The sequence below is a fragment of the Dipodomys ordii genome, unplaced genomic scaffold (genome assembly GCF_000151885.1).
Source record: "Dipodomys ordii isolate 6190 unplaced genomic scaffold, Dord_2.0 Scaffold47, whole genome shotgun sequence".
NCBI lineage: Eukaryota > Metazoa > Chordata > Mammalia > Rodentia > Heteromyidae > Dipodomys > Dipodomys ordii.
The window spans coordinates 4,595,279-4,608,618 of NW_012267263.1; the positions used below are offsets into that span (position 1 = coordinate 4,595,279).

Consider the following 13,340-nt stretch of genomic DNA (forward strand, 5'->3'; position numbering starts at 1 on the left):
ATTGATCAAGGTGTGAGGTCCAAGGCAGCAAGCCTGCAGAAAGGAGGGATTGGCTTTGGCTGGGTTCTGTGGAAACTTGTTTTGGATGTCCTGAGAAGATGAGGTCAGCCCCTTGTGGAAGTGGAGGTTGTACCACAGTCTGAAGGCAAGCCTGACAGAGCATCCTCCTAAGATGGCCAAAACCATTTACCCGTGGCTCCTTTAGAATGAGATCTGCACATCTGCCAAGCCACACCTTTTTCTATGATCTGTTTTGATCTGTGCATATTACTTGTGCTTCTAGTCTTGAGCATCATCACCATCCCAGGCCTCCAGCTCAAGGATCTGATTTGGATCTGAACCCACAGGACATTCATGAAACATGCTCAGAGGATGTGGGAATTAGCTGTCAGATTTTCCTAGCAACTTGAACAATAGGTGGAAGGAGATGACCAAGAGACTGCTGGTGAAGGAAGGAAAGCCGCCAATGCACACATGGGACATCTTGTGCACACCAGCTCCACCCTGCCGTCTCTGGGCATCCTGTCTTCGATGGGGCATTGGGGACTGATGTGTGGCCCTGCCTTCCTACAGAACAAATCATGCTGGATATATCCTCTTAATTAAACTTGCTAGTTCATGACTGGAAGCCTGAAAATGGGAACCCAGGATTCCAAGAAGGGTGTGTCCTCACAGCTCTGGGAAGCAAGCAGCCCAGTGAAAACACCTGGCCCTCATTGCTAACAGCAGCTCTTAATCCAGAGGTCAAATACACATCTGGATTTCCCTTTAACATGGAAAGCTTGTGGCCACCCTCTGGGAATCACAATCAAAACCCTCTACCCCAGTAGTAAATCAAAGCATCACATGATAAAGGACACTATAGCCCACACATGGGAAAAGAGCTCTGTAAGCTGGGGTAGTCTCATGGGATGAAGCTAAGCAAAACTATCACAGATAGCACAGAGCAAGGCCAGATATATCACTCATGTCTGGGAAAAAAAGAAACCCTGATGGTGACCATTGGGAGGCACTGGAGTGCCAGCACACTAGTAAGAGAGCTGAGTCAGCTGAGCGAATAATCATTGGCCTGTATTTCCTGTTCAGACTATATTTTATACTATCATTAAGTTGATGAAAGATAGTTCTTCATACAAGAAATCTAGCTTGAATGTAGTGGTTCGTGCCCATAATCCCAGCTACGTAAGAGGCAGAGATTTGGCAGATCCTGGTTTGAGGCAGGCCCTGGGTAAAAAGCACCAGACTCTATTTAAAAAGTAACTAAAGCCGAAAGCACTGCAAAGAGCAACTGCTCAAGTGGTAGAGCAACTACCTGGCAAGTGCAAGGCTCTGAATTTTTCCAAAAGCAAAATCAGACAAATAAAACCCCATGAAAACAAAGGAGCAATCCAGTTAGCAAATATAAAACTAATGCTGGAATTATGAAAAGTACCATTGCTGAGAATCAATGGATCAGTAGCAGATGTTAAAAGCACTGAGTGAAGGTTGGTGGAGGGATCACACTGGTATCCTTGTAATCCAGGGCCTTGCTAAATATGAAGATGTGATACATCAGGGACAGCATTGACTTGAGCTATACATCTAGATCAATGAGTTCACAAGGAATCCAGAGAATATAGGCACACATTCAATTGTACCATCAATTGTACCAAGAGAGAAGTATCCATGGTTCAGGACGTTCTGCAAGACAAAGGATCCTGCTCCTTCTACAGACCAATGACAGGAAACAGGAAGGAGGGCTTGGAGAATTGGTATAGGTAAAGACAAGGAGGTAATAAACACCCATCAACTGAAACCCAACAGCTCCAGAAGGGTTCTGCCAGCACTAAGCTATCTTAGCGCATGGAATCTCTTGCCCGTGCCAGTGCCTGTGACCATGCTGGGAAACTGTTGCGGTGGCTGAAAGACATAGAATCTCACAGAGCTAGAGAACTGTCTCTTCCTCAGTGCCACTCTTGAAAAACACCATTCACTTCCTGAGCTTCATCAGATCAGGTATCTCAAACTTCCTTTCTCAGTAGCTAATGTCAACCTTGATAAATGATCATCTTGAGGATAGCTTCTCTGCTAAATGCTGTGAACAGAAAGATTAAAAGGGTCTGTTCCCCCCTTTTTTGCCCTGGGTTGCTGTGGGAAGGAGGCCATTTCTCCCCCTTCAGTCCTCTAGATGACTATGTTCCTGTCCGTGGCTGCAGAGGTCACTCTCAGACTTGTTGCCCCTGGGAGGACAGTGTGCTCCTCAGGATGTGGGATGGCGTGGGTGGGTGTTAAAAGAGTTCCTCTTAGACTAGCTAGTGAAAACAATGAATGAATAGTAATGTTATCACCATTAAATCTGTCTCCCCAAAGGCTCAGAGCGCAGCACTTAAAAACATGTGCAAAGCATTTCCACCATGCTTCATAAGGCACAGCCACTACTCAGGCGTGATCCCAGCTAGTACTGTCAATCAAAACCCAATCTGTTCTCTTCAGTCATTTGGTGCCACCAAGTGGTCAACGTATTTTCTACACCTCCCAAAGCTGATGTGCGTGGGGAGGGAGGCTGCTGAGGAGACAGGCACAGGACATCCTTGCTGGATGCTCAAACCTAGGACCTCATGTCAGCTGACTCGTGAGGAATATCATGCTTCTCGAGTGAGGGGGTCAATGTGTAGAAGAAAGAGAAAAGGCTGCCACTGCAACAAATGTGTTTCTCTTCCCAACAGAAAGAACTGCTAGAACATCAAGTTATGTATAACCACAGTCTGGTGAAATAAGTTACAAAAATCAAGCGATTTAACTATCTTCATCCCTAATTGGGTCCGCCCTCACAACGGTATTCTTGGGTGATTTTCCTAAGACTGAACAACAGAAAATCTTCCCTTCTTCATCCCACCTCACCGCCATCCAGATACTAGACTACTCAGTGTTCAAGTTCAGAGATATATGTGTCCGGTATTATGAAATGTGAAATTAAGTGTCAGTCCACATCCCAATCCTGCAACTTTCAGGTGTAGAATGCTGGGCAGGCTCCTAAGTCTCGCTCTGTAGCTGGTATTGGTGCATAGTTCCTCTGTCTAGCCATCGTGGACTTTTAATCTATGCAGCAGCTACCTAATTAGGTTTCCTCCAACATTATGTTTGCAATGGTAAAATACAGTACGTGTGGTAAGCTCTATGGATGTTACCTGGGAGGAGGGAAGGCTCAGGGACCCTACAAATTCTTAAGACTTTGGGTCCTCCTGTGTCCAGAAACCATCTCCTGGCTGGGGCATACAGGATAATGGGCATAAAAAGTAACTTACTCAAGTTCATCCTCAGAGTCATAGCCCACGGGCCCCGACTCGATGGCCATGACCTCGCTCTTGGCCTGGTTTTGTTTCCAAGTGCTACTTCCTGTGGATGACGGGGATTCTTTTCTCTTCTTCTTCCCAAACAGCTTCTTGAAGGTTTTGAATTTGGATTTTTTCTTTCCTATACAGATTAAAAGAAAAGAAGATGAGAAAGATTGTGTATCTATGTGCAGGTGGGAAACTGGCACAATTGTATCCCCACCATCCAGTGGTTTCTCAATCATTTGCTTCAGAAATTGCCTCTGATTTCTGTTTCTTTAGGATCGTTAAGCACATGGGCCATGAACTCTTTGGAGCATGAGCACAGAATCAAAGCCCAAGCAACTGATCTCTGAAATATATACAGGCCACAACAAAAGTCTGGATGAAGTAAAGGTTATGTGATAATGCAAGTTATTTTCCTTTAAAAAACATTATTTGGGGACAGTGTGGTAGTGCATGTCTGTCATTCCAGTTACTTGGAAGGCAGAAATAGGAAGACTGTGGTTTCAGACCAGCCTGGGAAAAAGTTGCCAAGATTCCATCTCAAAGAACAAGCTGAGCATGCTGTTACATTCCTGTTATACCAGCTCCACCGGAGGCAGAGCTAGAAGACTGCGGTCCAAAGCTAGCCCCAGACAAAAGTACTAGACCCTATCTGAAAAATAACTAAAGCAACAAGGGTTGGGGTGTGACTCAGGTGGTAGAATGCTTGCATACAAGGATGAGTCACTAAGTTCAAACCCCAGTATAACCAAAAATATTATTTCAATTGTACAGATTTATAGCATATTTTGAGATAACTGATACATGTATATTGTTTGCAATTATTAAAATATGGGTGTTAACATTTCCATATCCTTAAACTTTTTGGAGGAAGTACTATTGTGGTTTGAACTCAATGCATTTGCTAGCTAGGCACTTAATCCAAACCACAGACCTTTTATGCTTCATGTTGTCTTCCAGGTGGAGCCTCATATTTTCACCTGGGATTGGCCTCAGATCATGACTGATAGCTTCTGTGTAGCTACAATGACTGGCACGTCCCACCATACCTGGCTTATTGAGACCGAGTCTAACTAATGTTTTGCCAGGTTGGCCTCAACCCCTGCTCCTCCTGGATCTCTGCTCCCTAAGTAGCTGGGATTTACAAACAGTGGCCACTGTGCCAAGCCTTCCTTAAACATTTAATCTTTTTATTAACATGTGATAACAGTATGCATATATGGGATATAACTTGGAGATAATGTAATAGTTTAATACATGTGTGTGATACATATTTGTAATCTTCCTGCTTCTGCTTTTCCAGGAGCTAGGATTACAAGAGTGCATCAGTGTGTCCAGAATCAACATTCTCTTTATCCACTACACTAAGGACAATCACTGAAGATGGCCTACTGAAGCACCAGATGGTGGTCATCCCCATAGTGGAGGGGGCAGGTTGTGGTCAGGAGTGCCCGATTCATCTATGCTTCCTCAATGTTGCAGTTCGAGGGACTTTTGAAGATTTTGTGATACATTTCTGATGTCACCTTCATCCTTGCCCATAGATTCTATCATATCTGTAACTTCACAATAGGAGCTCTTTCCTTTCCCTCTGAGTATTTTTGAAAATTCACAGCAAAAAGATGCAACATCAGAGATCACCACAATGCTGCCCAGTACATCATGGGAATTTGCTAAAAACAATTTAGTTCAAATAGTAAGTAAACTGTGTGTTTGTATGTGTTTGTGTTTGTGTGTGCCCACATGTACATGTACCAGTCCCGGGACTTGGACTCAGGGCCTGGGTGCTGTCCCTGAGCTTTTGTGTTCAAGACTAGCATTCAACCACTTGAGCCACAGCCCCATTTCTGGCTTTTAGTGCTTAATTGGAAATAAGAATCTCACAGAATTTCCTGCCCTGGCTGGCTTCCAATCATGATCCTCAGATCTGAGCCTCCCAAGTAGCCAGGATTACAGGTGTGAGCCATGGGTGCCTGGCTACAAGTAAATATTTTATAAATTACTTTAAAATATGACAGGATATTTCTATTTCATTTTTGTTAACATTCCCTTGGGAAATTTACAAGATCTTGAATTCATGAGGAGAATTACTTAGGATTATTCTAGCAGGAATAGAGAGAACCTCTCTCTGGTAGTAGGTAAATTCTACAGCATAGTTTTCTTAATGTCTAGTGGGAATAACCACAAAATGTTCATGTTGTTAAAGGATAGTTTCCTATGAGAGTTATTTTGAGTTCCCTGCACTTGGTTGGAAAACCACCTGGCCTTTGCTTAGACAAAAAAAGGTGGGACAAAAGATGAACTAATGTATCAGTGGTACTCACTAGATACTATGTGGAAAATGAACTATACAACCTGTGGTTGGGGATGGGAGGGAAAAATTTGGAGAGAGCAAGAGAAGAGGTGACATTGTCCAAAAATAAATGCACTCATTGCCTGGCTTATGTAACCCCTCTTTATATCTATCACCTCTACAATAACAATAAAATAAAAAATGGGGAAAAATATTGGTAGGTGTCCTTGAAGCTGTGAAAAAATACAGTTCCTCTCCTGACAGTCAGAGATGCTGCTGACCAAATGATGGTGTGGGTAAGACTGGAGCAGCCAAGGCCCTGAGTATAACTCTGTGCTTCCTGGGCCACTTATGTTAGCTGTCCATTTGTGGTCTTTTTCTTCTAGTGCTAGGCTTTGTAATTCAATATCTCTAATGGTTACAGGGATGGTCTGGATTTCTACTTCTTGAACCTATATTTTTCATTTATACCTTTTTGTGAATTTATCTTTTTTCCAAATTTATTGGCAACAAGTCATCACTAATATATTCTTTTTAAAATTTTTGGTTACATTTCTTTTTAAAAATGTACTGCCAAGGTGATGTTTAAAGGGGTTACAGTTACATATGTAAGGCAGTGAGTACATTTCTTGTTGAACTTGTTAGCCCCTCCCTCATTTTTCTCCCACTTTTCCTCCTCCCCATGCCTCCCAAGTTGTACGGTTCATTTCCAACATATTGTCTTGTGAGTATCACTGTTGCATGGGTTCACCCTTTGTTCTTTGTCTCACCATTTTGTTGTTCCCTTTTCCTTCCCTAATTCAGATAAACGCATATACAATACCCAGTGTACCAGAATCAAATACAGTGAAAGGAGATAAAATACAAATACAGGAGATAAGATAAGATACAAATACAGGAGATAAACCATAGGAAAAAGAAAAAAAAGAAATCACATAGTACATTAAAAACAACAAAGAAAACCTCTTGTGTCCATGTCTTAGACTTCATTTTGCTTAGCATCATCTTATATGGTCATGTGTATGTAGCTATTGAGCTATTCTGTTCATCTCTTGGGATTATCCTAGACGTATACTAATTATTACAAATGAGGGAAACCATGGGATCTGTTTCTTCGAGTATGACTTAATATGATTTTTTCCAAGTCTTTCCATTTCCTTACAAATGGGGCGGTGTCATTCTCTTGATCCATTCATCTACCGAGGGGCATCTGGGTTGGTTCCATATCTTAGCTATGGTGAATAATGCTGTGATAAACATAGTCGTGCTGGTAGCTTTTAGTATGGACTTGTTTGTGGTCATTTGAAATACCCAGAAATTGGATTGCTGGGTCATAGGAGAACTTTATGTGTAGTTTTTGAGGAACCTCCATCATGCTTTCCAGAGTGGTTGAACAATTTACATTCTTACAAACAGTGTAGTAGCTTTCCCTTGTGACCACATCCCCTCTAGCATCTGTTACTATTAGATAAAATAGCATTAAAATAGCTATTAGATAGTTATTTTAACTGGGATGAGGTGGATCTCAATGTTGTTTTGATTTGCATTCCTTTTGTGGCCAGAGATGTTGAGCATTTCTTCATGTGTCCATTGGCTATTCTTATTTCCTCTTCAGAGAAGTCTCTCTTTAAGTCTTTATCACATTTTTAATGGGGGCAGTTGTTTCTTTGAGGATTTGTTTTTGGGGGATTTAGTTTTTTGAGTTCTAAATATATTTTAGATATAAGGCCCTTGTCTGTTGTATGGCTAATGAAGATCTTCTCCCAATCTGTGGGCTTTCTATTGATATATCTAGCTATGTCCTTTGCCATGCAGAAACTCTGCAACTTCATGCAATCCCATTTGTCCAACCTTTCTTTGATTTGTTGAGTCTTTATTAAGAAATGTTTGGTCTATGCCAAGGAGCCCTATTGTTTCCCCTATTCCTTCCTGTAATGTTTTCAGGGTATCTACTTTTACCTTGAGGTCTTTGATCCATTTGGAATTGATTCTGGTCCAGGATGATATTATTAGGGTCTAGCTTTAGTTTTCTTCAATCCTAATTTTTGGCTTCCTTATCAAAGATTAGATGGCCATGGTCTGCAGGTTCATTTCTGGGTCTTCAGCTGTAGTCCATTGGTCCTCATGTCTGTTTTTGTGCCAGTACAAGGCTGTTTGATTACAATTCCCTTGTAGTAGAGTTTGAAGTTTGGTATTGATATTCCTCCAGCACTGTTCTTTCTGCTAAGGATTGTTTTTGCTATTTGGGGTCTTTTATTATTGCATATGAATTTTTGGATTGCTTCTTCTATTTCATTAAAGAATGATGTTGGGATATTGATGGGTACTACACTGAATTTGTAGATAGCCTTTGGAAGTATTGCCATTTTCACGATGTTGATCCTCCCAATCCAGGAGCATGGGAGGCTTTGCCATTTCCTTAGTTCGACTTTCATTTCCTTTTTCAGGTTTTTAACGTTTTCATCATAGAGGTCCTTCACGTCTTTGGTTAATTCCTAGGTATTTTATTTGGTGGGGGGGATATTACAAAAGTAGTTGCTTTCCTGATTTCAGCCTTCCTCTTCTCATTATTGGCATACAGAAAAACCACTGATTTTTGAGGGTTAAGATCCTCCAGCACTAATATTTTCTTATGGTTCTAGAATCCACAGTATCTGTACTGGTGGCTCCCTTCTCCTCCCTCATGTTAATTATTTGCTCCTTTTTTTCCAGTGATTAGCAGAACCAAAGCTGTGTCCTAGGTGAAGCATTCTAGGTCAGCAGTTAATTTTTTTCTAAGAATATACTAAAGCTATTATTTCATTGTTTTCTGGGTTCTGTTGCATTAAGATGCCAGTTACTAATTTTTTCCTGTACTAATTTTAAGATTTTTATTTTGGGTTTTTTGCAGACACACACTGCATGTGTTATCTTTTACTTATCCTCCTTGTTCATTAAATCTGAGGACCAGGCCATCTATATCATCATTATCATCGTCGTCATCGTCATCATCGTCGTCGTCGTCGTCATCGTCGTCGTCATCATCATCATCATCATCATCATCATCATCATCATCACCATCATCATCATCTTACCAATTCCAGAACATTCTCAGCCACTCTTTCCTCTCAAGACTCTGCTAAATGTACACTACAGCCTTATACACATCTATGCCTTTTGTCTTTCCCTTCATTATTTCCTCATGCTATCCTATATTCTGATTAATTTATTGGGATCTCAAGCTAATGTAACCCCACATTGAAATTTTAGTGGTTATATTTACTTTTAGAAATGCCTTTGTTCTTAAAATCTTCTAATTTTTAAAATTCAGTAAAAAAAAAGTCACTCTTTCTGAAGAAGTGTGCATAGAATAGCATAATTATCCCCACAATGCAGATGTAGAACTATAAGGGTCATGTGTGAGCATTCATACATGTATGAGAGAAAAGCAGAGATATGAGGCTTGGTTCAACCCTAGCTGAGGCAAAAACTTAGTGAGACCCTATATCCCAGAATAATCCAGGTATGATAGAGTATATCTGTAATCCTAGCTACAAGGGATAGGAGAAGGGGAGGGACAGGAGAATTATAATCCCAGGCTGGACCCTGGCAAAAAGTGTATCTATTTGAAAAATAACTAAACAAAAAGGGCTGGGGAGTTTTTTTCAAGTAGTAAAGTGCATAGGAAGTGTGAAATCATCAGTTCAAACCCTAATAACCACCAAAAGAAAAAAAAAGAAAAGAGAACCATACAAGCTGGGCATTGGTGGCCCATGCCTATAATCCTAACTACTCAGGAGGCTGAGCTAGAGGAGCATGGTTTGAAGCCAGCCTGGGCAGAAAAGTCCCCGTGAGATTTTTATCTCCAATTAACCACTCAAAAATCAAAAGTGGCCCAGGCACCGGTGGCTCACACCTGTAATCCTAGATATTCAGGAGGCTGAGATCTGAGGATTGTGGTTCAAAGCCAGCCCAGGCAGGAAAGTCAGTGAGACTCTTATTTCCAATAAACCACTAGAAAACTGGAAGTGGCGCTGTGATTCAAGTGGTAGAGTGCTAGCCTTGAGCAAAAAAAAGCACAGGGACAGCGCTTAGGCCATGAATTCAAGCCCCACTACTGACCAAAAAAAAAAAAATCAAGTATTGTGACTTTCTAAATTTTGTTCTTTTTTCAAAATTGTCCTATGTTAGTTCCTTCTTTTTTCACATAAGTTTTAGAAACAGCTTCTAATGCCTGCAAATAGTCCAGATGGGATTTTGATTGTTTCACATTTATCTGCTTCCTGCCATTCTCCCTAGGTTATTTCAGCATTACCATCATTTTATCTACATAGACTTAACCTCTTCCTAAATAAAAATCTTTAAACCTTTATGAAAGTCAAGTCAAACCAGTTGTTACTGGTCAAGAATCCCAAGTTGTTTATCTGAGCTTCATAGCTCTTCTCCCAACCCCCAGCACTGGGGATTGAACCCAGAGCCTTGCACATGCTATTCAAGTCCCCTACCACTTGAGCCATGTCCTAACACATAGCTGCATTTTAAACAGTGCACTGTACCTAGACGTACACAGTCACAACTCAATTTTAGGAGAATTAACATCTTGCAACAGTGAGTCTTCCAATCCAAAAGTACAATATCTCTCTCCATATATTCAGTCCTTGTTAATTTCTTTAATCAATTATTTGTGGGTTAACTAATCTTTTTGAGAGTCTCTATGTAATCTAGGGTGGTCTAGAACTCACTACACTTATATATTTAGATATATATTGAAGGATCTCAATTTTTTGTGCTATTGTAAACAATACTTTTAAGTATTTTCAATTTTCAATTGTTCTTTGCTAGCTAGTATGTACAAATATATGAGTTTGGGTACTTTCTTATACATTTTGGTTAGCTGCAAAAAGCAACTAACAATCTGAAAAGTGTTATTTCTTCCTTCCATCTTTTTTTAACCCTTTCTTTTTCTTAACTTATTGCACAGGATTGTTTTCTATGCCACTTTTTAAGGTTCCCTGAAACTTCTAGATGGTTTCAAACATTTTTTTTTATTACCTTGCAAAGTACTCTATTGCGTGTATTTGTTAATCCTGATATTTGGTAACTTTATGTGAATTCTCTTATTTCTGCATTTATTACTTGGCCAAGGTTGTTGGCAAAACTAAGAAATATGCTTTGTGGTACAAACCACCACGAACTGGGTAATTGAAACAATAGAAATAAATTGTCTCCTAATTATTGAGGAAGGAAGGCTGAAATCAAGTGCAGACACACGTGGATCCTTCAGGGCTGAGATGGAAAGAAATCTGTTTCTTATCTGAGCTCTGACCTCTTGTAGAGAGGCACACAATAGTGATGCATCACCCCACTCTTTGCCTACATTTTCAGGGATGTTCTCCCCATGTGTCTATCTTCAAATCCCCCCATTGTTATTTTGTTTAAAGTTTATATGCTGTATTTTTATTGCATGAAATAATGGGGTTCATTATGACAATTCCACACATGCATCCAATGTGTTTTGATCTTATTCACTACTCATCTCTCTTATACCCCTTTTCTTGGTCTCTTGCCCCAACTCCCATAAGTCCTCTGCTTATATCCTCATGGATATAGAATCCTCGTAAATATCTCCTTTTTTATAAAGACTCAGCCATTGTATTGTAAGACCACCCTATTCCACATAACTCATTTTAACTAATACCAGATAAGGATACATTTGGAAGTGCTAGGGACTTCAGCATATAAATTCTGGGAACACAGTTCAATGCACAGCATGTTGGTTTTCATTTATGATGCCTTATTGCCTTACACACCTGGTTATCATTAATGACATGCTTGTCATGGAATTGAAAATACTATGTTCTATAGTAATTTGAAGTTTAGACAGAGGTTTCCCTTTGAGAAGATTGTTTGCTTCTGCAATGTACCTGAGGTGTGTACAGTCTAGGAACACAATTGAATCAAGTTTAGGGCTTGAAGTTCTCCTAATTAATTACCAAGTGACACAAACTGAAGTTACCAATCCAAATGAGGGCTTAGCTATCCCTAGTTCACATCTATTCCAATTTTCTATCTCTGTGGGCTCCCAGATTATTGTAGAAAGGTCTTCTACAAGAGAGGCACCTTGTATATACCCCCAACTTTGTTTCCTGACCCTCTCACCTATGACCCCACAAAGACATGAAAATGAAATTCAAAATTTCAATATGATCTGAGGGCAAAGTGCTCCCTTATTCTTTTGGGTTACAATATTTCTTTCTATTCTGGCCCCAGAATGTTATTATCTAAAATTGTTTATTTTAAGTGGAGAGGGTTGGTCTGAATACTTAAAGCTCACTCTTATTTGAAATGGAGAAAATTTAGTTTCTTTCCTTCTTCTAAAATTGATTCTTCATGATGACTGTGTAAGTATCCAGAACTAGTATTTACCAAGGTTATTTCAGAGAACAAAATACTTGTTCAAAGAATATTTTCTGACTTAAAGTAAGCAATAATTCTCTGTGTCCCATACTATGAGAAATTTGAAACTACTTTCCTACCTTTACATTTGGAGAAAGTGGTTCTTATACAGAATAATAAGAAAAATTCATCTGTAACATATGAAAGGGAGTCTGAAGCTAATGGCTAGTAGCTAGGATTTAATATTGACGGAGGCTTTTCTTAACTGAACTACATCACAGAAAATCATTATTGGCATCTTGACTTTAAAGAAGAAGATGGAGGCCTGTGATAGCAAAGCAAGAGCCATACAAATATCTAATCTAGGAAAAGGGACTTTATGTGGAGCTTGAAGGCTTTTAATCTCAATTTCACAAGTCTATCAAGCCTTAAATAGCACTGTGTGGATAACAGTGGACGAGTCACATAGGAGAGTAATCCTGGACCTTGCTCTGAGATAATGATTCACGGGTCTGGAATTTCGCTCAGAAGACAACAAAGACCTCCTGAAGGAGAAAAGTCACAAGAGAGAGAACTTCAAAGGCTGTTTTTTTATGTATTTTTTCTATATAATCAGGTCATCCTGTAAAGGCCTCTAGTGATGCCTTGGGACATTCTTGGACAAATGAATCCATTCAGCACTGTTTCCTTTGCTTTCAAGTCAGAGACATATTCACCTCCAGTAAGAGGAAAATGCTGTCCAAAGTCTCCATGTTTGACAGAGAAGAGAGGGAGTCCCTCCCACAAGTAATATGAAAGTGCCTGGGGTCACAGTGCAGGATAAGGCCTACCTGAACATGCTAGGGACTGGATATACTCCCAGTAAGTGCATAGTCCATCAGCCCCTCATTCACCCCAACCCCAGGGCTCTTCCCAGAGCAGAGGAAGCAGGGCCTCACCTGTGCCATCTTCCCCAAGGCTTTCCGCTGCATCCCGAAGCTTAATGTCCGTCACCCTTGTGGAAATCATGTCCAGCTCGCTGAAAGCAGACGGAAATTCATGTTAAAGGAACATGATGAGCAGAAGTTACCAGTCAATAAGGTGACACATTAGGATGGTTGATGTCCTCATCTCCTTACATAATTTTATTAAAATTCTTCATACATGTTATTTTAAGAGCTATCCAATTATTTCAATGCATTGTAATTGTTTACATTGAGCGTCTCTTTTGAACTTATGAGAAATTCCAAGCAGATATAAAAGTTCAGAAAACATGATGAACCTACAGAAAGCGGTTCCTGCTTCATCTTTACCTCTATCCCACAGCCTTTCCACTAGTCTCTCTAATCAAATCATCCCAGACACTGTTAAAAAAA

At 40.2% G+C, this 13,340-nt stretch overlaps 1 protein-coding gene across 1 annotated transcript in view; it reads right to left on the minus strand.

Moving 5' to 3' along the window:
- The window catches only part of Kiaa1211l (KIAA1211-like ortholog), a 55,039-nt gene extending 42,046 nt beyond the window's left edge, over positions 1–12,993 (minus strand). The window contains exons 1-2 of the mRNA XM_013019782.1: positions 12,924–12,993; positions 3,285–3,453 (exon numbers count right to left, since the gene is read on the minus strand). Of these exons, the coding sequence (XP_012875236.1) occupies positions 3,285–3,453; positions 12,924–12,993 (239 nt within the window). The remainder of the gene's footprint in view (positions 1–3,284; positions 3,454–12,923) is intronic.
- Positions 12,994–13,340: the final 347 nt, after the last annotated feature.